Source organism: Pelodiscus sinensis, chromosome 5 (assembly GCF_052426305.1).
Source record: "Pelodiscus sinensis isolate ZL-2025 chromosome 5, ASM5242630v1, whole genome shotgun sequence".
NCBI classification, from domain to species: domain Eukaryota; kingdom Metazoa; phylum Chordata; order Testudines; family Trionychidae; genus Pelodiscus; species Pelodiscus sinensis.
In genome coordinates, this window is record NC_143056.1 from 61321549 (window position 1) to 61348576 (window position 27028).

Consider the following 27028-nt stretch of genomic DNA (forward strand, 5'->3'; position numbering starts at 1 on the left):
CAGACATTTTTTGAGATTGACCATAAAAGGTTGACATTTCCAATACAAAGTGCTGCCCTTCGGGCTATCAACAGCCCCAAGAATTTTTTTCAAAGGTTCTGGCAGCGCACCTCAGGAAGGAGGGGCATAACTACATTGCCGTACCTGGACAATTGCCTTCTAAGAGTCCCACAGCACAAGACACACAAAAGGCACTAGAGACCACCACAGAGCTGTTCCAATCCCTTGGTTTACAGATAAACTGTGAAAGTATGTTCTTACCCCAACACAGACTCTAAAGTTCATAGGAGTGCACCTGGATTGCAATAGGGCCCTGGCATTGTTACTGGAACACAGGTTCTCAGTGATCAAGGACCTTGTGACCCTAATACAGACCAGCCCAACTGTAACTGTAAGGCAGTGTCTACAGCTACTGGGTCACAGGGCAGCAGCAACATTGGTGGTACCACATGCCCGACTACATATGAAACCAGTACAGGCATTGCTCGGAACAGTATAAAGAACACGCACACATTACCTGAACAGGCAACTCTCCATGCCAGACAAAAGAAGGGCCACACTTACATGGTGGAGACTACACCGCAATGTGTGTAGCAGGATTCCCTTTCAGCGGCCACCCGCAACATGAACAATAACCACAGATGTCTCCCTGATAGGATGGGGAGCTCACCTGGGAAAATGAGTGGTACAAGGCCGACACATGTACGAGGCAAATGAACACATAAGCCACCTTGAACTCTGGGCAGTCCACAAGGCTTGTGCCTATTTACAGCCTGTAATTCAGAACGAAATGGTACAAATAGTAATGGACAACACCACGATGTTGTACTACATCAGTCGATGAGGGGGAGCACAATCTTGCTGGTTATGTATGGAAGCAATAAAGCTCTGGGAATGGTGCATACCGAGAAACATAACACTGATAGCCACCAACCTCCCAGGCAAGGACAACATCCTGGCGGACACTCTCAACAGAGACTTCTTTCAACCATGAGTGGGAGATCAACTCCACAATCCTTTGCTATCTATTTTGGAAATGGGGAGCTCCTATGATAGACCTATTTGCCACCTACAAAAACAAGAAGTGACCATATTATTGCTCATACACAGACATAGGCTCACGGTCATTGGGAGACACATTCTGCATAAGGTGGGAAGGACCGCTACTGTACACTCTTTCACTGCTCCGAATGATAGAAAGCATGATCCTAAAAATCAGACAGGATAAAGCGAAAGTCATATTGATAGCCCCGAAGTGATCCAGATAGGCTTGGTACCCCTACCTACTGCGGATGAGCTCTTGACCACCCTGCGCTCTTTCACTACTTCGCTCTCTGTTGAAGCAACAGGACAGACAGACACACCACCCAAAAGCAAACATACTTCACCTTCATGAATGGTTGGTGATTGATTGATGCGGTCGGAGGCCAATTGCCCAGACAAGGTACAACAAATCCTCATCAACCTCTGCAGACCTGCAATTAGAAAGACATGCAGTCAGAAATGGCATTGCTTTACACTATGGTGTTTAGAACACACACTCATCACAACAGAATCGGTGGGTCTCAGACATTTTGGCCTACGTACTACACGTTCATAAGACAGGACTATCATTGAGCTCACTCAGAGTACATCTTTCTGTCATAACAGCATTGCACCCACCGATACAGGGTTACTCGGCCTTCACTCAACCATCTATCAAAACATTTCTGCGAGGCCTGGAGAATATGCTTCCACCAAGATGGGACCCAATCCCGACATGGGACCTTAATTTAGTTCTAAGGGCTCTTAGGGGCAAACCCTTTGAGCTACTGGCTACTTGCTCCCTTGTACACTTATCTATGAAGGTGGCATTTCTGGTAGCAATTACCACCACAAGAAGGGTAGGGGAGATAGGGTGGTTGTGTCATGAGTGCACTTATGTACACACCCTAAACTCCTACCTAAAGTACTTACCTCATTTTATTGCAACGATCTGATCCACTTACCTATTTTCTTCCCGAAGCCACACAAAGAAGACAGGGAAAGAGCACTACACACACTAGACGTCTGCAGGGTGATAACCTTTTATCTACAACACAACTCTTTGGCTGTGTCTACACTACATGCCTCTGTCAGCAGAGGCATGTAGATTAGGGTTGTAGGCAAAGGTAAATGAAGCCGCGATTTAAATGATCGCGGCTTCATTTACATTTACATGGCTGCCGCGCTGAGCTGACAAACAGCTGATCAGCTGTTTGTCAGCTCAGCGCGGCAACCATGTAAATGTAAATGAAGCCACGATCATTTAAATCGCGGCTTCATTTACCTTTGCTGAATAAACAAATCTACATGCCTCTGCCGACAGAGGCATGTAGTGTAGACGTACCCTTTGTGTCGCCTATGGTAAGATCAAGAAAGTTATCCATATCCAAATAAGGACTATCAACATGGATACAGGGATGCATACGACTAGCTTATGACATATTCCACAAGGAACCACCTGCCAACATACGGGCTTACTCTACGAGAGCAATGGCAGCTACAACTGCCTTTAACAGGATACCAACTGAGAACATATGCAAGGCCGCAGCATGGGCCTCAGCACTCATATTCATGCAACATTACACAATTTAGGAGTTTGCTGATACAGACACGCACTTTGGGCGAACTGTTCTCGCAGCTACTGAGCTAGCACAACCGAAGCGCCCACCACCAAGTATGGACAATGCTGTAGCACCCATGGGGACACGCCTTGAAGAAGGGGAGGTTACTCACTTTGTGCAGTAACTAGAGTTCTTTGAGATGGTTGTCCACGTGGGTGCTCCAACACCCTCTGTTATCTCCAGGTCAGAGAAGGAACTGAGGCGGCAGTTGGCTGTGCACGTGGGGTGATAGTTCCAGCTGTCACATGCCAGAGTTCTGTGTGCACAGCCAACCAGAGGGGCACTGCTACTAAGAATCTTCCGACCATGGGTGCAGTGGCACTGCACATCTAAAGTGGAGCACCCATGGGGACAACCATCTCGAAGACCTACACTTACTACACCAGGTGAGTAACTTTCCCATCCAACCTGCATTGTATATAGAACCAAAAGTGTGTGTGCGGGGGGGTTTCTTTTTTATACTGTTTTATAGCCTGTAAAAAGAATTTTTAACCCCTCTGATTCAAACTTTTTTTAACTGCATTAACAGGGAATGATTCATAGAGATTTGAAGCCTGTGAACATTTTTTTAGATTTTGATGATCATGTGAAAATTGGTGATTTTGGTTTAGCTACAGACCATCCAGCATATGCAGTAAGTATTAAGTAAAATTAACTTTGCTGCACATCATCTAAGCCATTATAGAAAGAGAATGAAATCATTTTAGTTTGGTATGGGAATAATATATAAAGATTTTTTTTTAAATAAAACCTAATGTTGTTCAGCAAATTTTCATTTCAGTCCATAATTTATTTATCATTTCTCTAGTGCATATTGTAGTGTAGTATTATAAAGTATGTAAAGAATTTTGTTGTGTTTACACATCGATATGCCAAAGATTAAATGGATTTCATGCTCATTAATTGGTTAGTGTTGTCTAACAGTGTGATAGTTGAAAATTTTGACTTTAATGTCTGAAGATCAAATTTAGGTGCCAAAAGTTACAGACTTGTATATGTATTTGGGAATACTGGCTAATAAATAGTGAAAATGCTTTATTCTGAAGATGTATTTACAAGTAAGTCACTATATTCATTGCATTCATGAACATGGGTGTCTGTTTACTTTTCTGATTCAGGCAGACACTAAACCAGGAGATCATTCAGACAGCCAGCTGGCAAAGCCTGACCCTTCAGGTAAGTGCAAAAAATATTGTTTACTCTACCTCAGTGGTGGGCAACCTGCAGCTCATTAGGGTTATATGTGTGGCCTGTGAGGCATTTTATTTACCATTTCCCACAGACAGGATTGCCAGATTCCACTGGTTTCCATCTGCATGTTTTCCAAATCATATGGCTTTGTGCAGGGATCTCTTCATGTTATGAGCTGGAATAGCAGTTGCTGTCCTTCCATACTGTCTTTACACGGAGGTCATTCCCACTTGACCTACATCTGGGCTATTCAGCTTTGGAAGCCCCAGGGGTCACAACAATACAGCACATACCAAGGGCTGCAACTTAAGTGTGGTTGCATATGCATGCAAGTATATGCAGATAGCTTATTTCAGACTGACAGGTATTAATACAAAGCACTTCACACAATGTTCTGGCACTCCTGGCACCTTCTTCCTGGGTGCTATAATCTATCCTGCCTGGGAGATGCCCTACTGTTGTGGAGCGTGTTTCCATGTGTTGAGCCCTGTGTAAACCCAAACCGCACTGCAAATGGGTTGCAGGCTGCATCTCTCTCTCTCTCTCTCTCTCTCTCTCTCACTCTGTCTCTCTCTGTGCGCCTAGTCCTATAGGTCAGAGCAGATCCAGTCTCTGATCTACGTGGATTGCAGAAATTCATATATGGACACTCTGCCTATACTTCTCCCTTATCCATGCAGGGCTTTTGTAAGACTTCAGTGGTACAAACCTCCACAGGGAGTGGGTAGGGAGGGGAATTGTAATACATTCTCATTTGATCTACCTTGCAAAGATATTGAGAGTGATTAAAATGGGAATTTAATTTACTTGTCTCTAGTCTTAATATTAACATGCTGTATCAGTGTCATAATGGAATCCTATAAAGACAAGGTGATTTGGCATGCAAGATGAAGGAGACATGTCCAAGTTGTGCCTTTTTTGTCTATAAATAGGAAAGATATTTCATTCCTAAACTTTCATTAAGACTGAATTCCCATTTTAAAAGAAGATTTTTAAAAAGCTTAAGTTTTCTTAACTATTTGATGCTGTATTCCACTTGCAGCTTCTATGAAACTAGTAACTCATTTATATCCATACAGGCAATTTGACAGGAATGGTTGGCACAGCACTATATGTGAGCCCTGAGGTCCAGGGAAATACTAAATCTACTTATAATCAGGTAATATTAATAGGACTTAATTCAAAAGCATTTTGAGAAAATAGCAGTTGAGTTTTCTGTTGTGAGTTGCATACTGTGTGATTACCTGTTGTAAATAAGGTCAGACCATCCATAGACTGTCCAGTGATTGAAATGTAAAGGCTTAAAGTGCCACGTGCAGTAAGTTTAAAAATGTGTACAATATTCATTTTCATTGAGATTTTTTGAATGAACAACTCTTGGAAACATTTGTTTGGTTTTGTAAAAATAGGCTGTTTGCCCACAGTTGTCCCATTTTTTATCAACTAATATATTTTCATTAAAGAAAATCTATGAGAATTTGGAAAGATGTATTTATTTAATATTCAGAAAAAGATCATTTTGAGGTTGGTTTTTTTTTTAATAATACACTATGGTGAAAAATCATCCCTTCATAGCAGTTCCAAAATACTTGCTGAAGTATTCTAACTTTTATAGCACTCCATTCTGAGAGTTGCTGCAACTTTTGTTGAATCAATGAAAACCGTAGATGACTGACCCCAGTCTATAGTTTGTCATGCTAGTTAGAAAATGTTTTGTTAGCAAAACAAGTTTCACATGAAATATATCTTTCCCTTAATTCCATTTTAGACTTGCATATATACATAGGAAAAAATGTACATGTCCAAAATGTCTTTTGCCTACTTTAATCACTCACTTAGTGGAACTAAAACGTGAGCATATATGATATATAACTAAAGAATAGGCAAACTGCAAGCTTTAGAAAGTGAAAATATATTTGCTAATAGGGTTGAGCAAAAACAGACTGTAATAGTGTAAGTGTATTCACAGTGAAATCCAGAAAGGACTTGCTTTTTTGGTTCTTTCTCAGAGCACAGAATAGCACTCCTGAAAAGGAGGACAAGGCACAGCTCCTTCTAGGAAGTACAGAGGAGATAAATACTTAGATAAACAAAGATCATCTTTTCATAGAGATGTGGTTCGAGAGAAGAAATATATTTGGTGCAGTGTATAAGCAGAATATTTTCTAAATAAGAATGTTTTCAAAGTAAAATGTAATTCTTACCTCATTAGAGTGTAATGAAGATAAAGTACATTTAAAATTGTGAGGCACTATCTACTGTAGCCATGGGGGCCATCTAAGTACATAGAATAGGATGGAAAATGTTTATTTTTGTCTGATAATAACTTACTATCATTATGGATCACAAATACATCTATTGCAGTTTGGTTTACTACTTGATTTTTTTCCCCTAGAAAGTTGACCTTTTCAGTCTGGGAATAATATTCTTTGAGATGTCCTACCACCCCATGAGTACTGCTTCAGAAAGGATCTTTGTTCTCAGCCAACTAAGACTAGTATGTATAAGTATTGGGGGAGGTGGGTTGAGGAGAGGGATTCCATCAGATATTTAACTGAGTAACAGAAAAGAAAAAAAGTATGCAGTATATTAACAATATGCTATATATAGCAACCAAATGTTTGAAGGTATTTTTATAGTAAGCTAAAGGGGGGAAATTACGTTACTTGTCACATGAAGAAAATTGGGTTTTTCTGTGTACATCACATTAACTTATTGTGGTATTTGTCCTCTTCTAGTGACAGAACCACGTATTTGGTTTGCGTAAGTTGTTTCCTCTAGGTTAACGGAAGCACAAGAATCACAAGCTTTTAGATTAAGAGGTCACAGGTTTAGTCCTTCCTGGTTCACCCATAGAGGCTATAGGGCCATGGTTGTATCTTGTAAACTCTTACTCTGTGTGTTACAAAGCACCATATAAATGCTTATGAATAATTATAGAACACTGTCTTGGCAATCTTAACTATAACAGATAACTAAATTTATTTGCTTTGAGTAATAAAAATATCTACGCTGTTTCTGATATATGCATGTTATAGTAAGATTAGCTTGCTCAAGTTTGCATCCTTATTCTAATTCAAATATATTTATCTTTCTTAGCGTACTATTGAATTTCCAAAAGACTTTGATCATGTGAAACATGAAAAGCAGGTAATTATAGACATTTTAATTATTAGGTGTTCTCCATTTAAAAAAAGGTAACGATTAATTTTTCGCTTCATTTTAAATTAGTAATCTCTGCCAAGTCATTACATGACACTAGAACAAAGTAAAAAAGAAAGCTCAAAAGGCTGAAGCAATTAATACAACTGACACTGAAATACTATCTGGAGATTTTCTTTATACTAGGAGAATCCTTAGGTAGTAGGGATGTAAAATCCTGATTAATCAGTTAACCGGTTAAACGTTTAGCTGGTTAAGTGAGATCCTGGGCCTGTGGGACTGGCTATCCGCTCCCAACCCCACCTCCCAGCCCCATGTGGAGCACGTTGCCAGCCCTGCACGAAACTGGCTCCAGGCCACTGGAGCAGCTTGGGCCACTGGCTTACACTCTCGTGCGAGGACCTGGCAGGGTTTGAGAAGCCCTTCATCCATGGCAGGCTTCTCCTGGGTACTGGTTAACCATTACCCGGTAAGCATCATCTGGTAAGGATGATGCTTACTGGCTAACGGTTAACCAGTTACTCATTCACATCCTACTGCATAGCCAATAATTTCAGTTTTCTGGCTTTTTTGCTCTGCTGAACAGTGATCTGGCTCTTTGTTAGAGTATCATAAGAATGGCCATACTCAGTCAGACCAAAGGTCCATCTAGCCCAGTATCTTGCCTTTTGACAGTAGCCAATGCCAGATGCCCCAGGGGGAATGAACAAAACAGATCATCAAGTGATCCATTCCCTGTTGCCCATTCCCAGCTTCTGGCAAACAGAGACGAAGGACGCCACCTTTATTTAATTTTTGGCCAAATAGCCAACAAATGGAATCTTCATCTGCCAGAAAGATTCCTGCTTTTATGTATGTATTACATATGTATTTTTATAAATCCTTATTAAATGCTTTTTATCAGCATTTCTTCTGTCAAATATAGTATTTAATATCTTATTTTACCTTGTATTGTGTTTTTATATCCTTTTGAGTCTGTTATGATGTTATACAACATCCCAAGAGTCTTGTTCTGGGCAGGGATGTGTTTTTAGACATATTAGCATTCTTTCTCTGTAGATATCCTAATTAAAGATTTTCAGAAATAAATGAGGAAAGAATTTTTTTCTCTCAAGATTCAAATAGTATCTAAATTTTTCGATACATGAATCTCTCACTGACATAGTAATATAACTGACACTGCTTACTTAAATATTCATACCAGAAGATGTTTTTAATAGGAGTTAAATTCGTAAATATATTTTGTTTTAATTGGTAGAAATTGGTTATTACTTGGTTGTTGAGCCATGATCCTGCAACACGACCAACTGCTGTGGAGCTGTTAAAAAGTGAACATCTCCCACCACCCCAAATGGAAGAATCAGAACTTCATGAAGTGCTTCATCATACCTTAGCAAATGTTGATGGGAAAGCTTACCGGACTATGATGGGTCACATATTTTCACAACGCATCTCTCCAGCGATGGATTACACCTACGACAGCGATATGCTGAAGGTTAGTTTTAAATTGATTGTATAGTAACTCCAACCAAGGAAATACAGATGTAACTCAGCTCAAAACTGTGCATCATAATGTTTTACCTCAGTGCTTAATGTCCCCTTATAACAGTGATTTTCAAACGTTTTGGCCTACTGTCCACCCTTCTCAATGCATCCCTTTTACACAGACCACCAGCCACCCACTCATGATGACAAAATGCCTTTGCTTATCTCTAAATACCATAATACTAATTTATTCGTAGTAGGCTACTGGAGTATAAAAACAGAAATATGCAGCTATATCATTAGGGGGCATAAATAACCATTAAGAAAGGAAATATTAATCAAAATCATTAAACTGATTAAGCTCTTTAAAGTTATCATATTGGTTTACCAAACTTCATTTTAAATAAAATATTTATTTCTATCCATAAAAAAAGGTTTCAACTTTGTCTTTTATTTATGTTGTGGGTGGGGAACCTTTTTTTGTGATCAGAGACCATTGGCCTACAGAAAAATTTGTTGGGGGCTATACAAAAGTTAGAGGCAAAAAACCAAACACCCCCCCTCCCCTAAACCCCAAATCCTCACTGTGGCCCGCAAATGAGACACCTCGCTCTCCTTGTGCTCCAGCCTCACAGGGGTGGGAGAGAAGTGAGGAGGTTCAGGGGCTTTCCACAGGGCTAGTAGATTTTGTGGAACCCTTGGGCTCTGGGATGGGGCCAAAAGTGAGGGGTTCAGTGTGGGAGGGGGCTGCCAAGGAATGAGATAGGGATGGGGGAGTTCAAGGTCTGGATAGTAGGCTGAATGTAGAAGTGGGATGGCAGTCTGGCAGGAAGGTTGGGTGCAGGAGCCGGTTGAGGGTGGGGTGCAGGTTGGGAGTATGAGATCTAGGTAGGAGGGTGGGTGCAGGAGCAGGGTGGGGGGAGTGTCTATGGGAGAGGGGGTGTGAGGGCAATGGGGGTGTTGGGTCTGGGCATGAAGAGGATCGGGGGTGCTTACCTGGCTCCGTGCACCCTACCAATCCTAGGCATCTCCCCCCACTGTTTGAATTAGCTGCGATTCTGGTCAATGGGAGCAGCGGGGAAAGCCTCCAGGGTGAGCGGTTTCCTGCACTGCCGTTCCTTCAGCCAGGGAAAGGAGGAGCAAGAGTGGCAGTGCATAGAGCTGCTTCTTCACCCCGTGAGCCAGATCCAGCCCAGCTTTCCCCTACTCACACAGCTGGAAGTTGGTGCTGACACTTTAACTATGTGGGAAGGAGTGCAGGGCTGGAGCACAAGCATGGGCTCCCCTCCACAGGGGAGTGAGCCTTAAACCCATGGCCCACCTGCAAGACAGTTGTAGACCACGCTTTGAGAACCACTGCCTTATAAACTGATAATTTAATATAATTTTCCTGATGTCTCCAATCTCATTCATATCTTGTTCTCCATTTGAATTTTACATACTCAGGGAAGAATTAAACTAAATTTGGGTAAGGCAATAAATGGTCAAAAAACTGTGTGCGTAGGGTTGCTCTTGACTATTATAAATCATGATATTCACATCTAAGTGTCAATAACACATTTTTGTAGCTGTTTCTAACCAGTCTTACAGTCCCCTTCAATAGCTACTATCAAGATTTACTTCTGATTTAGGGATTTTAAATATTGGTTAATTGAATAGTCGACTAACCTTATGCATTCTAATCAGTTACTCAAATATTCTATAGTTCCCAGGGGCAGGGCTGGCAGCCCGTGCGCTCTGGCCCTGCTCCTGAGGAGTAGGGTTGCCAGGTGTCTGGTTTTGAACTGTGGACAATCCAGTATTTGAGTTTTCTGTTCGAGAAACAAATTGAGAAAATATAAATGTCCGGTATTTTCTAAATAAGATGTAATGTAGATGGTGATGTAATGTCAAGTGTGTCTGGTATTTTTGTTGAAACCATCTGGCTACCCTACTGAGGAGCCCCTTGCCACTCCGCTCTCCTGCCTCTATATCAGAGGCAGCAGCATGGGGTGCCAGGTGGGAGGTGATCTGCGAGGGTAGCCAGTTTAAAAACAAGCTCGCCTCATGGACCAGCAGCCTGTCATCCCGCACTGTTGCCTTTGACACAGAGGCAGCAGTGTGGGGTGACAGCAGCCCCTGTCCAGGGAGGGGCTGAGCTCCTAGGTTCAGCTCAAGCTGGAACTGAGCTGGGCTGCCTGTCCAGCTGACTCCTAATACGCTTTAAATGCAAAGCCACAGTGACAGTAGGTCCCGGAGCTAGCGTGAGCCTGGAATGAGCCGGGCTGCTGGCCAGCCTGCTAAAAAATTCACTGGCCAGGGAGGAGGAGGGGAGGGGAGAATGCATGTACTCTATAGCATTAACATATAAGCTTTTGCTCAGTTAATTGACTACACTATTACATCCCTATTCTGATCATTCTAAAACTCTTCAAAATCACTGTTCTAAATGTATCAATATGTTGATGTGTGCTGTATTTGAATATACTTTAGAGCTCCTTATTTTGTGGTGGTGGTTTTCAGGGTTGTTTTTCAGTTCGAGCAGCCAAGATACAGCAGCATGTATGTGAGACTGTCAGCCGGATCTTTAGAAGACATGGTAGGTTATTGTTTTTTGCTTTCTGGTACTGAATGGATTTGAGAAATGGTCTTTGAATGTAGGCATCAGCGGCTCCAGGAGAGCGACGGGGCAGCGAGTGGGGCCATTCTCCCTGCCCATGCTTTATCTGACTCTGCAGCTCCCGGGGACGAAGTGGCGACGGCAGGGGTGGCATCAGCGGCTCCAGGAGAGCGACCAGGCAGCAAGTGGGGCCATTCTCCCGGCCTACACCCTGGAGTCGCTGATGCCGCTCCTGCCAGCGCCACTTTGTCCCCGGGAGCTGCAGGGTCAGATAAAGCGGAATGTCAGATTACCGAAGGTTGGATTGACGTGTCTGCTGGTGAGTATTTGTTTCAGTTGGTGGGTTGTTTGTAGGCGAGGATTGGCCTGTCTCCCAAGGTGTATGAGAGAGAGGGATTGTTTTCCAGGATAGGCTGTAGATTGTCAATGATGCAATGAAGGAATTTTAGCTGGGATTTGAAGGTGCTAACAGAATTATCCTGGCAACTAAACTGCAATACTTTGTGCTGCCATGTGGGCCACTCTGTGGGATTCCTAGACTTTGCCTTTCAGTACCTTGGAAGAAGGATCCTCAGCTCATCTTACTTAGTAACAACTATACCTGACAAATACAATAGTATTGACAAGGTTAGTGAGACTCTTACCTGTCCTTCTGTAAGTCTTTGTGGAAGCTGAAGTTTGAAGAGGGAATTAAAACAGATGATGATTTCAGAATTCTATCTGGAATATGAAATTTGTTCATGGTATTCTGTAATTATCCTCACACACTTCTTCTCCCTCCCCTTCACAAGAATTAAATAAGAAAGATAACAGTTTATTTCCAAAATTAATGTATTTCAAAGGGTAACACATATTAAACAAATATTACTTAAGATTCTTTTATAATTGGATTTTTTTTCTTTGTAATGGCTTTTGAAGAGATGGTGCACACTCTGTTTGAATTGTATTTTACTGCTTTTGCATAGGAGCTGTCAAGCTGCACACCCCACTTCTAATGCCTAGAAATAAGAAACTGTATGACCATAATGAAGCTTCATATTTCATGGATCACAGTGGCATGCTGTTGATGCTTCCTTATGATCTCAGGGTAAGTGGTGTATACACTTTATAATTTAAGCTAGTGGGTTTGGGGAATGTTGTCGTTTCTATTATTGTTTTTTATTCACTAATCAAGGTTTAGGCACAGACTTCTACGTCTTCCTCCCATCATTTAGGCTTCTGATTGTACAGTGTCTGTCCTTTAATCCTTGGTTGCCAAACTCTCTCTTCTAGCCCAAATTGATGACATTTCCAGAAATGATAAGGAGGATAGAAAAAAATAGCCAGTGTAAAAAAGTAACCTTTGCAAGTGTGGCTTACTTTTTGCATCATAACTGAACTTCACCAGAGTATTGATTTGAGTATTAGTCCATTGTCACAGTGTACATATATATAGTGGTGCGGTGGCGAGTCTGTTTGCTGACAACTATTATTGTACTACACTTGGCAATAAACCTAGCTGTGTGCTTTCAATCCTTATCTGATTTGTGGTCTCTGGGGGCTTTCTCGGAGTCTGTCGTGTTGACTAATTGTGCATGGTTAATGCACAGGGCTCGCCGAGTGACGGCGAGTCCCGCTTGCCAGCCGTGCAATTCTGCGCTCTGCGCATGCACAGATCGTTCAATGTCGGCTCTTCCGGGGTGTAATCTACCCGCCACGGGCAGCCCCTCTGGTGCCAGCGTGCGGCTGAGCGCCCCTTGTCTGATGGGTGCCCAGCCAGCCCCTGGCTCGGGCAGCCTGGGGAGAGGCACATAGCACCCTGGCTGGAGGCTACAGAGTGGTTACGCCGGAGGCCACGGGCGAGTAGATTACACTATTTGTTGAGCCCTGTTAATCCATTATGACTGGAGCGCACGCATGCAGCCAAAAGTTTATCATCATAGACGGAGTAGGAGACCTGTCAGGAACCCATTGGGATGACCCTGCCTGACTGACAACACTGGTGACCCCGACATGAGTGTCATCAGTCAGGCGGGGTTATCCTGATGGATTCCTGACAAGTCTTCTACTGGTGGGGAGTTCTGGCCCCAGTGGTTCTCCCTGGCTCCAACAGCTGGGAAGCTTTAGTCTGGCAGTGGCCAGCGAGCTTTGACCCCAGTGGCAACCAGGGGAGCTCTGGCCCTGACCCAGGCTACAGAGCTCCAGTCCTGTTCTGGTTCCAGCAGCCAGGGAGCTCCAGCCTCAGTGGCTGGGGAGCCAGGTGGCTGCAGAGCTGTGCCCTAGTTTTCAGCTCTGGCCATGGAACTCCAGCCCCAGCAGTAGTGGGGCCAGGAGCATCTAGAGAGCCCCAGGGGACCTGGGGCAGCAGTTGGAGCAGGCTGGAGCTCTAGTTTGGTGGCAGCACAGGCCATGAGGGGAGGGACCTTTCCTGATCTGGCAAATCCCCTTGTTCAGGATCAGTCAGGTCCTAAGGCTGCCAGGCCAGCAAAACCCAACCTGAATTCAATTTTCATCAAGTGTTACATACATAACTGTTAGCTGCTTAGCCTTTGACCCTCATGTCTGCATGACATTTCCAAGAATCCATGTATTTTATTTTTCTCATTATAATATCTATTTTGAAACATCACAGCTGCTGATTATCTTCTGTCAACAAAACAAGCACTGTCTGACTACAGCTAGTCATTTATTTTGTTTGCTGTCTTTGTCTCCTCTGTAATTATTAACCAGATGTTTCTTTGCAGCTTTATCAATTACATATGCAACTACCTTGTACCCAATTTCACATTTATAGTTTTAAAAGTAAAATGAAGAAGGCTAGAGATGTTTTTAGTGTCATCCTTCAATAGTGCTAGTTAGAATATCTAATTCCTTCTGCCTCTATTACTCCGGTTTTAAACCAATGATATTAGTGTAATAAAAAGGAAGAATTAGATGAAATGCTATCCATATTGTGAGGACCACCAAAATTTTTCTCTCTGTTGGAATGAGTGGTTTCCTAAGATGTGTTGGTTACAGAAGTATTAACTGAATAAGGAAGCTTATTCAGCTTCAGTGTCCCTGGAATTAGGGTTTTGTTAACAACACGTAGGGATCATCTACACTACAGAGAAGATTGACTCTGCCACAGTTGATTTTCTGGGGTTCAAATTAGCGGGTCTAGTGAAGAGCTTCTAATTCAAAGTGAGAAGTTGTTCCCACTGGCGCCAGAAGTCCTGATCTTCATGATGAGTAAGGGAAGTCAACAGAAGTATGTGCTTCCATCAACTTCCTGCTGTGTGGGGCAGCATCAAAACTTGATTTAAGGTACTTTGACTCCAGCTAAGTAATTAAGTAGCTGGAATTGCATATCTTAGGTCAACTTTCCCCTTTACTGTAGACCAGGCCATAGAGTCTTGGTTAGTATTTTGGGTGTGTGTGTGTGTGTGTGTGTTTTGCTAACGCCATAATCTCTTGCAATGTTTACCTCTTGCATCTGCACAGTTGAAAAACTGAGTGCTTGCCCTCTCAATGGGTGAACACCATTTTTCTAAAAGATACACCAAAGATACTTAAAACCATTTAGCTTTGACAAATACACATTTTCTGAGATAATATTACAGATGGGAGAATGAAAGTACTTGCATGATGTATAATTAAACATTATCCTACAAGCATAAGTGAGACCTAAGCTATGTGTATTTGTCTCACCCACCTTTTTTTTGTGTGTTTTCAGATTCCTTTTGCAAGATTTGTAGCTAGAAATAATATATCAAACTTGAAAAGGTAAGAAAATGGCTGGGAGGGATTATCTCATATCCAAATAGGACTAACATTCACCTGTTGCACATGTAACTTTCTACACAATGAGTAATAAACTACAGCACTGAATATATTGCATTGATTCCTCCTTTGGTGTTTTTGTAGATATTGTATAGAGCGTGTATACAGACCTCGGAAGTTAGACCGTTGTCACCCCAAAGAACTCCTAGAATGTGCATTTGACATCATCACTTCTACTGGAAACAGCTTTTTACCTATTGCAGAAACAATCTACACAATTTCTGAAATCATTCAAGAATTTCCAGTACTACAGGTTGTTCCCTCACCCAACCTCCTTGACTAATGAACATTTTTCATTCTTTCATTTTTTTTAACTATAAAAGGCTATTTTATTAGATAGGGAATTGTAAATAAAGAAATATGTAGGAACAATGACTTGAAAAAGATCTTCTCACCTTGTAACACACTAAATATTTCAATTTTTTTCTAAAACTTGAAAACTGAGTCAGTGTAATATAAACTGTAAATGAAAAAATGTTTTTGAAGTACAGCATCCAATGAGCAGTCTTTTTGACAATATAAACAATATTGAACACTTTGACAGCACTGTTTGAAATAATGGCTATCTTCTTTTAGGTGAGTGAGAGTCTGTCTCTCTTAATCCTCACATTGAAGATTTAAAATGGTACAAATTCTGTACACAGTTCTGTAGTACAGGCAGTCCCCGGGTTACGTACAAGGTAGGGACTCTAGGTTTGTTCTTAAGTTGAGTCTGTATGTAAGTCGGAACTGGCGTCCAGATTCAGCCGCTGCTGAAACTGACCGCCAGTTCTGACTTACATACAAATTCAACTTAAGAACCCCAAGTCAGCTGCTGCTGAAACTGATCAGCAGCTGATTCCAGGAAGCCCGGGGCAGAGCAACTGTGCCTCGGGCTTCCTGTAGTCAGCGCTGGTCAGTTTCAGCAACGGCTTACTTGGGACGCCTGGGGCAGAGCAGCTGGGGTGCTGCTGGGTTGCTCCAGTAGCGCGGCTCCTTGGCACTACTGGACCAACCCAGCAGCACCCCAGCTGTTCTGCCCCAGGCGTCCTGATTCAGCCGCTGCTGAAACTGACCAGCAGCGGCTGAATCAGGACGCCTGGGGCAGAGGGCTGGGGTGCTGCCGGGTTGGTCCAGTAGTGCCCAGAGCGGCGCTGCGGGACCAACCGGCAGCGCCCCAGCTGCTCTGCCCTAGGGTCCACAACAAAAGCCTGGTCTGCTGGGGGGGGGCACACTAGCTGCGCCCCCCCTCCCCCAGCAGACCAGGGACACGGGGAGCAAAGCCGCAGCGGCGGGGTGCTTCGCTTCTGAGGCTTTGCTCTGGCACGGGACCCGTTTTGCTCTTGGTGCCCCTGGTCTGCTGGGGACCGTCTCCAGCAGACCAGGGGCACCGCGAGCAAACCCGCAGCCGTGGCGGGGTCCCGCGCTTCTGAGGCTTTGCTCTGGCAAAGCCTCAGAAGCGGGGGAACACGCCGCTGCTGTGGGTTTGCTCAGTGTCCCTGGTCTGCTGGAGACGGTCTCCAGCAGACCAGGGGCACCGGGAGCAGTTTTTCTCGCCCCGGAGGTCAAGGTGGCTGACCGCTGCCTGTGAGCTCCGGGGCGAGAAAGCCCTGTTCGTAAGTGTGGATCTGACATAAGTCAGGGACTGCCTGTATACAGAAAGGAGTTAAGGGGATGGGGAGAATGAAAGTTAGTTATGAGAAACAGAAAAGCTATTTTGCATATGGGAATGCCAGTAAAACAGGATATTTTTTCCTCTGATAGGAAAGAAACTATAGTATTTACTTGAACCACACTTCCCTATTGAAAGCTATACTTTTGCACTGTGGGATACCAGAAGATAAACTCAATCAAGTCTACATCATTCTGTATGATGCAGTGGTAAGATATAAATGACTCTTGTAGAGATCAGTTTAATAACTAAAGTGCCACATTAATTATGAATCCATCTTTAAATATATGTAATAATACTTTCATAATTTACCAAGGAATATATTAAACCTAACCATATAGTAAAAGTGGTGGATTATTCCAGATCATCAGTTTGTATTAAATCTTTTCCTGCGATCTCCTTATAGGAGAACTGTTATCTTAAAACACAGATGGGGGGTTCTTTACCTATTGATTAATAACATCCTAGATTGTTAAACCTCAGAACATTGCATTCAGATGTATTTTTATTGTTTTATAGTCTACTTCAGAGTTTAATCAGAAAAAATGGACTAGTCCTTTTTATTTGTGAGCACTATAGAGGGTTGTTCAAATCCCAACAAACAACTACCATAGATTTGATTTTTTTTTTTAAGTTAATGTAATATTTCTGTTTAGTATTACATTTTGTATTCGTTTAAGCAGAAGCTCACTTTTAAATAGACCTTTTTACCTGTAAAATGACCAAAAGCAGATATGGAGTCACTGAGACACAAGTAAACATTTTGCCATTGTTTTCATTATTATTTCAGAGAGTAATTGATTGAAATGGGGGGGAAATTTTTTAATTAAATTACAAAATGCAACCAAGGAGCTGCATTATTAATTTTTGTCACAAACAATTAGTAAACTTTTTTTCTCAAAAGTGAATTTTCTAAAAACATGCTACAATATAATATTTTTTGTTGTACTTTAGACTGAAAAGTTAACGAAAAGAGAAGTAGAAGCCAAATTTTGTAATCTTTCTCTGTCATCAAACAGTGTAAGTAGTTCATCACTCCACATATTTTTATTTCCCTATAAATTGATATAAATACTTTATTTACAACAAAACGCATTAAAACCTAATTTAAGCATGTGCCATGCCTTGTATAGAGATGTCACTTCTGCATTTGCAATTGAATTGGCATTGACCTCTTTGCTGTCTTAACTTTTTGGAAATAGCCTGTCTTGTCTCTTTCAGCATCACTTTTTTTCTGGGTTTCTCCCTTTTCTTTAAGATTTGTGTTTCAGATTATGCAGATGTTCAAAGCGCAAATGGAATATTGCAGAATTGAGATTTCTAGAAGGAAAAATGTGTGAGATTCTAAATAGTATTATGCAAAGTTAGATGCATGAGTATAAAGAACAGGTTGAGAGAGATCTCTTGTCATCCAACTTTTTCCTGTCCTGATTAGGAATTCTCATGTGTCCACTCCCTCCTCCAAATTATTAAGGAGAATTAGTCTATTCTGCAAAACAAGTATACATGGTAAACCGTTAGCCACAACAAACCAAATGCTATGTTGTTGTTCATATGCCTTCTGCACAAGCACGTGAATGGTATTCTATCTGTGTATATTTTCAGCTATGTCGACTGTACAGATTTATTGAGCACAAGGGAGAATTGAATGATGTAACCCCTTTGATAAACACAATGATAAAACAAAAAACTGGTGTCACCCAGCTAGTAAAGCATGGCATGAAAGATCTGGAAGAAATCATGGGTCTTTTAAAGAAGCTTGGTATAAAACTTCAGGTTTGTATAGCAGTTGGACTATAAATTCATTGATTTATGTCTCTGTACATCATCTCTGCCTTTATAAGCCTTTCCTCAGGCATCAGAATTAGCACCATTAAATTGTGATGTTGTATATGATAAACACCAAGGGTACATCTACACTGCACACTTATTTCTAAACAAACCATTCCGGAAGAAATACTCTGAAATACCTTTATTTTGATATAACACGTCTACACTACAGGGAAGCCTCAAAATTAGTCCGAGGCAGGCTTCCCTAAGTGGATGCAGTATCTCGATTTAGAGCCCCAGGAGGCACTGGGGAGTAATTTGTTTGAATGGCCCTGAGGAGGAGCTATTTTGAAATAGCAGCAGTGGAGCATCCACCCTATAGCTATTTCGGAGTAAGTGTTATTCCTCGTGGAATGAGGTTTACAGAAGTCGGAATAAGCCTTCCGTTATTTCAAATTTATTTCAAAAGAATGGAATTACTGTGTAGCATTGTTATTTCAAAATAACTGTGCTGTGTAGACGCACTCCAATAGTGACTTCAGTTTTTAGATTCTTCCTTTCAGAGTAGGACCTAAAAGTCAGTCAGTCAGCTAAAGAATACCTATAGCTATGTATTTGGATTATTTCAGTTGCATTCTTATCTGAAAATTAATTCTCTCTATATACAAATTACTGATAATAATAAGGGGTTCTTTGACAATTTTATATTCTGAACATATAACAAATGTCCAAAATACAAGTGGTAATAATTGAAGTCATTTGTTTTCTCTAAAGGCTTGCTATTTGGGACTTATACAGAATATTTGGTAGTTCATGTCCCCTTATGATGCTTTAGATTTAAGATATTGTTTTCTCTGCTCAGATTTTTTGGCTGAATCCATTTTTCTTCAGGGATCAATATTTTAATTACAGTATTAAATCTGCTCAACACCAGAGAAAATGTGTTAGCTTTTCAAGAAATGCTGATGTGTACATTTTCATATTTTACATGAGATTCATTTTTCATTTGCAGGTATCTATAAATTTAGGACTTGTTTACAAAGTGCAACAGCATAATGGAGTCATCTTTCAGTTTATAGCATACATCAAACGCAGACAAAGAACTGTGCCTGAAATTCTTGCAGCTGGAGGCAGATATGACCATCTGGTGTGTATACTTTAGCTTTTTTTTTTTTTTTTTTTAAGGATATACTTTTTTGATACTTGACTAATGACATCGTTTCTTGTCTTTTCAGATTCCACAGTTCAGAGGGCCGCAAACAGTAGGACCTCTTCCTTCTGCTGTTGGAGTCAGTATTGCTATAGATAAAATAACTGCTGCAGTTTCTAATATGGAGGACTCTGTAAGTTTTTGATTTCTATCATTTCAGAATCTAGGTAGCTATAGATAGTCAAGAAATATTAAGAGGTTAAAATGTGTCTCAAAATAATTCCATACAATAATAGAAACCTCAAGATATGGTGCATTTTATTTGCTCCCATGTAATTCATAGCTTGTTTAATTGCATAAAAAAATCCTTTTGAAATGTATTCAGTGTTTTGTATCTTTTTCTCTCCCTCTTGCTTCAAACAAGTATGTAGTCTCATGTTCTCTCTCCTCTATTAAAATATGTTTTGTCCCTAGCTCTTCTTTTCATCTACATAAGTCATAGAACAGTTTCACTCACAGCAGAAGGTGTATATTTTTTGTGAGGAAGAAAATTAATGCTTCTAAATGGGGAGGAGGCACAGCTAGGTAACTCACTGGGTTAGGCTTTGCAAGTGCTTTATGTGGAACAGGGTAAGATTTGCTAAAGAGTTCAGTTTTAAAAAATGCTTAGTAATGAAGCATCTCCTAATCTCTGCCTAATTTGCTTGAAAAGCAGCACAAAAGTGCTTTGGCTCTCCAGTAAAGTCAACATTTTTACACTGGAAAACAAGCTTTCATTGCTCAGACTGTTCCCCTCACTTCTTCTTTTCTTCCAGGTTACTCTGGGCTCTTGTGATCTGTTGGTTGTGAGTGTGGGACAGATGTCAATGACAAGAGCCATCAATATTGTTCAGAAACTCTGGAGTGCGGGAATTCCAGTGGATATCATGTATGACTGGTCCCAGGTAAAGAGGCTATCTACTTATTTGTTAACTGTGTGTCAGTTTCACAAAGTCTGGTGTTGCTAAAGCTTCCTCTTAGAGGTTATTCATTTATAGAATCATAATAGTGAGCATCTGGGTGCAATTCAGCTATCCTTAAGTCATCGAAGATTACCTTTCCTTTTATAATATTTTTCCTCTGTAGTGCTCATCACCTTTTACAATGTAAGCATCATAATCTTCATTTTAGAGTGACAAATTAGGTGACATGGCCATGTTTACTCTTTGAGGGCATGATACAAAGCCACTATCATCAGTAGAAAGACACTTACTGAATTCATTGGGCCCTGAATATGTCCTGCATAGGATCAACAGTGAAAGCAGAATTAAGTCTCCTCATTCCAAATACAGTGCCATATCCACTGAGTTATGCTGCTTCCATGGAATGACATGTAGCGGAGACAGCTTTATTGAAAAACACCCAAGATTCTGGAGATCCTGGACAAGCATTTGACAAAAATCTTTCCCAAAAATGCATTTTATCAACATACATCAACAATATAAAAACAAAGTATACTTTCACCCCCAAAAATGAAACTATCCATCAAAGAAAATAGAAACTCTCTTTATTTAACAAAACTGGGGGGGGGGGGGGGGTAATTAACCTCTGGGGAGACTGGGAAAAGGAGGTGAGAGAGGGTGGAAGAGGAGAGGTGGAAACGTGGGAGGAGGGAACTGGAAGGGGAAACCAGGGGAAGAAGGAGGAGGGGAAGTATAAAACTATGGTACGTCATATCTTCAGTACTGTGTACAGATGTGGTCTCCTCACTTCAAAAACGATATTTTGGCCTTGAAAAGGGTTCTGAAAAGGGCAACTAAAATGATTAGGGGTTTGGAACAGGTCCCATATGAAGAGAGGCTAAAGAGTCTGGGACTTTTCAGCTTAGAAAAGAGGAGACTGGGGGGGGATATGATAGAGGTATATAAATCATGAGTGGTGTGGAGAGGGTGAATAAAGAAAAGTTCTCCATTAGTTCCCATAATATAAGGACTAGAGGACACTAAATGAAATGAATGGGTAGCAGGCTTAAAACTAATAAAAGAAAGTTCTTCTTCACACAGCACATAGTCAACCTGTGGAACTCCTTGCCACAGGAGGCTGTAAAGGCTAGAACTATAACAGAATTTAAAAAGAAGTTAGATAAATTCATGGAGGTTGGGTCCATGGAGTGCTATTAGCCAGGGGGTAGGAACGGTGTCCCTGGCCTCTGTTTGTGGAAGGCTGGAGATGGATGGCACGAGACAAATTGCTTGGTCATTGTCTTCGGTCCATCCCCTCCCGGGTACCTGGTGCTGGCTGCTGTTGGCAGATAGGCTACTGGGCTAGATGGACCTTTGGTCTGACCCAGTATGGTCATTCTTATGTTATAAGCTCAGGGTTGGGGGTCTCACTGGACCATCTTGATTTTCATGCAAACCTGCTCCTGGGTTCACATGTGGCCTTTGGTAGCCAGGCTGGCAGCCATCTTGCCCTAGACGGCTGCATTCCTGTGCCTAGTGCGGAGTTCGTGGATGTTGGAGGCCTCCCCCCAAAACTCGATGAGGTCCACGGTCTCCGCACTAGACCAGGCAGGTGCCCGCCTCTTACGGCCCCGGGCAGGCTCCTGTGAGCCGCCAGCCTCGTCCTGGGAAGAGGCGGAGGGCTGGCTCATTCCGTGCCAGGTGCAGGGTCTGTTGGCTGGGTGCTGGCAGGCTTGCAACTGGCACAAGCAGTGTAGCCAGACTGTGCCCCTTTAAGGGCTCTGGGATCGGGAGGGAGGCAGAAGAGTTTCCCTGGTTTGTCCCAGAGTGGTTACCTGGGCAGCCTGGGAATGGCTAGTCTCCAACTAGTTTGAATTAAGTGGCTACACAGCCCTTAATTCGAACTACTTAATTCGAACTAAGTGTTAGTCCTCGTATAATGAGGTTTACCTCGTTCGAATTAAGCGCTCCACTAGTTCGATTTAAATTAGAACTAGCAGTTTGTATGTGTAGCCCCTATTAAAGTTAATTCGAACTAACGGCTGTTATTTCAAATTAACTTTGTAGTGTAGACATACCCTTTGGCAGTCTGGTTCAGTTGATTTGTACATATGCTTCTTGGTGAATGACAGATGGTAAATGGGAATTGCCCATTCTCTCAAATGCAGTGAGCTGTACTTCTACACACTCAGAATGCTTTAAAGCAGAGAGTTCTCAACCACTCAGCTGCCTTGCTGACATTACAGTACTCTTTTGCCATTCTACCATCAACAGTTTCCCTACTTTTCATTCTTTTTTCTACATCTGACCATATGCTGTTGAAGGGCAAGTATAACTGGTGTTTAATAACCTTCAGATCACTTGTTTTTTTCCTGTTTACATTGACCCTTGCTGGCCTCCTTGTGAGGCTGTTCAGAGATGATATGTTGCAGTTTCTTGATTGCACTTAATCTTGGACAGTGTTCTGCCTCGACAGCTAATGCTGACAAACTGATTCTTCACTGAGAGCTGCACAGAGAGTCATCCTTTGGAAAGTCCAGTTGAAGACAGTGAAACTCCACACAGAGACAGGGATCCATCTGGGCAAATCTCTATGTACAAGTAATGAGTTACAAACACTGGGAGAATAGATCTTCATAGTCTATCCTTGCTAACAGATGCAAAAGACACAAATATCCAGCTTCCATTTCCAAATCCTGGTGCAACATACTCTAGTGAGTTATATGTTTTGAAACTTTAAAATAAAGACCTCCACAAAAAAAATTATTCTTCCTGTACTGATGTTTAAAGCTTTTCATTACTCAGAAGGTTGGTACATATACTATAGATGTATTTCCAGTCATACATGTGATTTTGATTGTCTACATTGGCATTTTGTACTCTGTCCCACTTCTCTACTATTATTTTTTCTTGTTCTAGTCCCAAGAAGAACTGCAAGAATATTGTAAATGTTCTGGGATTACATACGTAGCTCTTGTCTCTGAGAAAGAAGGAAGTCACGTAAAGGTAAAGGTTGGATTGGGGAGAATTTTTGTAAATAAATCAGATGAATAATCTGTTTTTCTGTCTGTTTTTATAGGGCTAACACAATATTTTCTGGGAAAAGTGTTGTATAATTTAGAACTTGGCCTTTAAGCCAAATATAGTTTCAGAATTAATAAATAGTAGAAAATTACTCTGAACAATGGATAGTGGATGCATAGTAGACCCATCTTCCTAGTTTTTCCACTAGCCCCAGTCTTCTTCCTCTTTTATCTTTTATCTGTGATGTATTTGTATATATTTTTTAAAAGATCGCAATCTTTGCTCCTATATGGAATGATTATATAATACAGCTATTATGTATAATATTAACATGCCTTTGACTTACTTCCATTATCTATCTTCTTCTTACGCTAATTGATCTTGACAATCATTTGATCACAGTGATGTATCTAGGCATTAAAAAAAAAAAAAGTCTGGTGGCACTTTAAAGACTAACAAATTTATTAGGGTATTAGATCATAAGCTTTTGAGAGCTACAACTCACTTAAGAGTCAGTTTAAAAAAACACATTTAATTTTTTAATCTCTAATGATGGTATTTCTTACATCAGAGCAAAAATATAAAGAACCCGTTGTTCTGTTAAATGGCATAGGGATTCTCTAGTTTAATTAGTCTTTTCATAATTAATTAAAAAAGAGCAAATCTGTGTAGATTTAAATGCTGGACAGTTATCTCTGCAAATTCAGTGAAAGTCAGCCACATTCCAAATAAATCCCTTAATTTAAAAGAGAACCCCATGTTTAACACAATATTTTCCCTTGTACACTAACCAAAGGTCATTCTCCTATTTTAATAAGTGCAACTTGCTAAGTCTAAGCAGTGAAAATGCAAAAGAAATTATTATTCAGTTGCAGAAATCGTTCCAACTAACCCAGGGGATTTAATTGGCCAGTGATCAGATAAACAGGTTCTGTCTTACTCTATCTGATAATTATATCTTTAATAGGTGATAACTGTAATCAAACTTAATTTTCTTTGTTTCCACAGTATATTTATGCAGATCTTCAGATTTAGCAATCTGTGACTGATTAAAATGTTAAATTACCATTTTGTAGGTGAAATCCTTCGAGAAGGAAAGGCAGACGGAGAAAAGGATTTTAGAGACTGATCTAATAGAACACCTGGCCCAAAAACTGAAGACCAAAGTTTGTGATGAAAGAAGTAACAGGTAGCTGCATAAATAGGGAACAGGAGTTGTCAAAATAAGAGGTCATTTAATAAAGCAAACTAAAGTTGTATTGCAGTAGCACCTATTAGCCTCATGAGTGGACTAGGAGGACCGCATTGTAACAGATACTACACAAAAATAAAACAAAAGAGGTTCCTGCCCCAAAAAGCTTACCGTAAAATTCTTCCATTGTCTAGAATCATTGAAGTATGCAAATGGGCATGTGAAAGTACAAGTGCAGACCGAGTAATTAGGTCCTTACTTTTATACTATCACACATGTACATGCAATAATTGGCCGTCAGTATTAGTCTTGAATGCTTTCCAAAATTTACCTCTGCAAAAAGAAATTTCTTTTGACACACATTTGAAGCAAAGTCTAGCTTTGTGGGTGTGTCTTAATAATTTTGTTTGCAAGAAAAGCTCTTTCTTCCGCCCATCTCCTCATGTTTGATCAGGCCATAAAGTCCAACTATCTTTCCTGTTTGACATTTATTCATTGACGTTAACATGCCAGTCATGTCACAGAAGCAATATTATATGATATAAATCCAGGATCCTATATATGAGTAGATAGGTTGTGAAAGAGAAAGCCGGTTTCTAAAACATCTCCTTTTACAAATAGTGAAAGTGGCAAGAAATTTTTGCTGTTTAATTTGCATGCTGAAGATAGGCTTTTTTAAAAATTATTTACTTGTGTCTTGGCATTTCTTAACCAATCAAAAATACAGGACTTAATTTGTAAATATATGCTGAAAATCTCCATTACATTTTTTTTAGAAAATTGGAGTGAGAAACAATGCAAAATACCTTTTGTGATTGAAAGTTTGCCAACAGTAGCTTACATTACTGTACTGCTTTTCCGTTGTGTCTGTTTTTGTAACTGTTCTTTGTTTGTTTGCTTTTAGAGACCCTTCAGATAATCTCTCAGTACAAAGTCTAAAAGGATCATTTGCTAGTACTTCAGGTACATAATCACTATTTCTAGGCTCAAATTGACTGTCTTTGTATGCAGTAAATATGCTTTGCAATATAGTAATCACATTACTAAAAATGATAAACAAATTACGTGTTTTTCCTTTCAATTTTTACCTGGCTAGAGTAATTTCTTTCTAATCTCAAATATTGTGTAAAATGTGAAGTTTGAATTAAATTTTCCTATAAAATGCAGAAAGTTTTATAGAAAACGTGCTTGGCCCACCAATCAAAATGTTCACAAGGCACGAAGCACTTCTTGCCAGACTGAGGCACACTGAATAAACTGAAACTTTGTTCATAATAGACATTTCTCATTCTGTAGTCGGAAGTGACAAACTTGCTGCAAAATGATGTGACATATAATGCTGACAGTTCAGAAAGCTAATGAAGGAGATTGAGCCATTTTCCATCCTGTTTTTAATATTAGTTTAAGAATCAGTAGATTTTCCAGGATGAGTCCATTTAAGTTGTAGCCACAAAAAGCACATATGCTTTCAGGCTTTATGGAGTGGCTCACAAATGTGAATACCAGTCTTGGTAAACTGCTACAAACCAGGACACAAGCTAAGAATGTAAATGGTTAACCAGTATGCCTTACCCTTAATGGGTGAGATTTACCAGTTCCAGTTAACCAGTAGGGGCTGGAGCAGCTCCCCGCCCACTCTGTCCATGGCAGCCCAACCAGCCCCCTCTGCCCTCTCGCCACAGGTTACACATTGACTCCCTGGGACCAAAGTCAGCAGGAGCTGCTGACCCTATGCTCAGGGAGCTGGGCTGGCAGGAGCTGTCCGCCCCACTACCTAGGAGGCTTCATGGCAGGCTTTGCAATATAAAGCTTCAATACTGCAGAGCCTGCAGCATGCGTAACTGCTAGGGGTTTAGGGGTTACACAGTGAGATTTTTATACAATTATTTACATCCCTAGTAAAAACCCAGACTGGTTCTGTTTGTAAATTTTACCAATCAAGTATGAATTCCTTAAGCACTCTTCATAGTCTTGACATGGAGTAACAAACAGTTTGCATGGATACTCCAGTTCATCTTGCCGTTCAGACAAACTTGCCTTTGTGAACTCATCCCATTCACCAAAATCACAATATGCAGATTATTCCCAGTCTCAAAAACTGGCCACTTAGAATCATAGGACTGGAAGGGACCTCGAGAGGTCATCGAGTCCAGCCCCCCGCCCTCAAGGCAGGACCAAGCTCCGTCTACACCATCCCTGACAGATGTCTATCTAACCTGTTCTTAAATATATCCAGAGAGGGAGATTCCACCACCTCCCTTGGCAATTTATTCCAATATTTGACCACCCTGACAGTTAGGAATTTTTTCCTAATGTCCAATCTAAACCTCCCCTGCTGCACTTTAAGCCCATTACTCCTTGTCCTGTCCTCAGAAACCAAGAGGAACAAATTTTCTCCTTCCTCCTTGTGACACCCT

General features: G+C 41.0%; 1 protein-coding gene across 4 annotated transcripts in view; it reads left to right on the forward strand.

Moving 5' to 3' along the window:
- The window catches only part of EIF2AK4 (eukaryotic translation initiation factor 2 alpha kinase 4), an 87083-nt gene that overhangs the window by 50226 nt on the left and 9829 nt on the right, over positions 1-27028 (forward strand). For all 4 annotated transcript variants that reach the window (XM_075927079.2, XM_075927078.2, XM_006128641.5 and 1 more), the window contains 19 exons: positions 3175-3279; positions 3764-3821; positions 4916-4995; positions 6232-6333; positions 6936-6986; positions 8257-8493; positions 10986-11061; positions 12048-12169; positions 14777-14826; positions 14968-15136; positions 16627-16743; positions 17489-17554; positions 18140-18310; positions 19317-19451; positions 19540-19647; positions 20270-20398; positions 23315-23401; positions 24496-24608; positions 25516-25574. In XM_075927079.2, the coding sequence (XP_075783194.2) occupies positions 3175-3279; positions 3764-3821; positions 4916-4995; positions 6232-6333; positions 6936-6986; positions 8257-8493; positions 10986-11061; positions 12048-12169; positions 14777-14826; positions 14968-15136; positions 16627-16743; positions 17489-17554; positions 18140-18310; positions 19317-19451; positions 19540-19647; positions 20270-20398; positions 23315-23401; positions 24496-24608; positions 25516-25574 (2035 nt within the window). The remainder of the gene's footprint in view (positions 1-3174; positions 3280-3763; positions 3822-4915; positions 4996-6231; positions 6334-6935; positions 6987-8256; positions 8494-10985; positions 11062-12047; positions 12170-14776; positions 14827-14967; positions 15137-16626; positions 16744-17488; positions 17555-18139; positions 18311-19316; positions 19452-19539; positions 19648-20269; positions 20399-23314; positions 23402-24495; positions 24609-25515; positions 25575-27028) is intronic.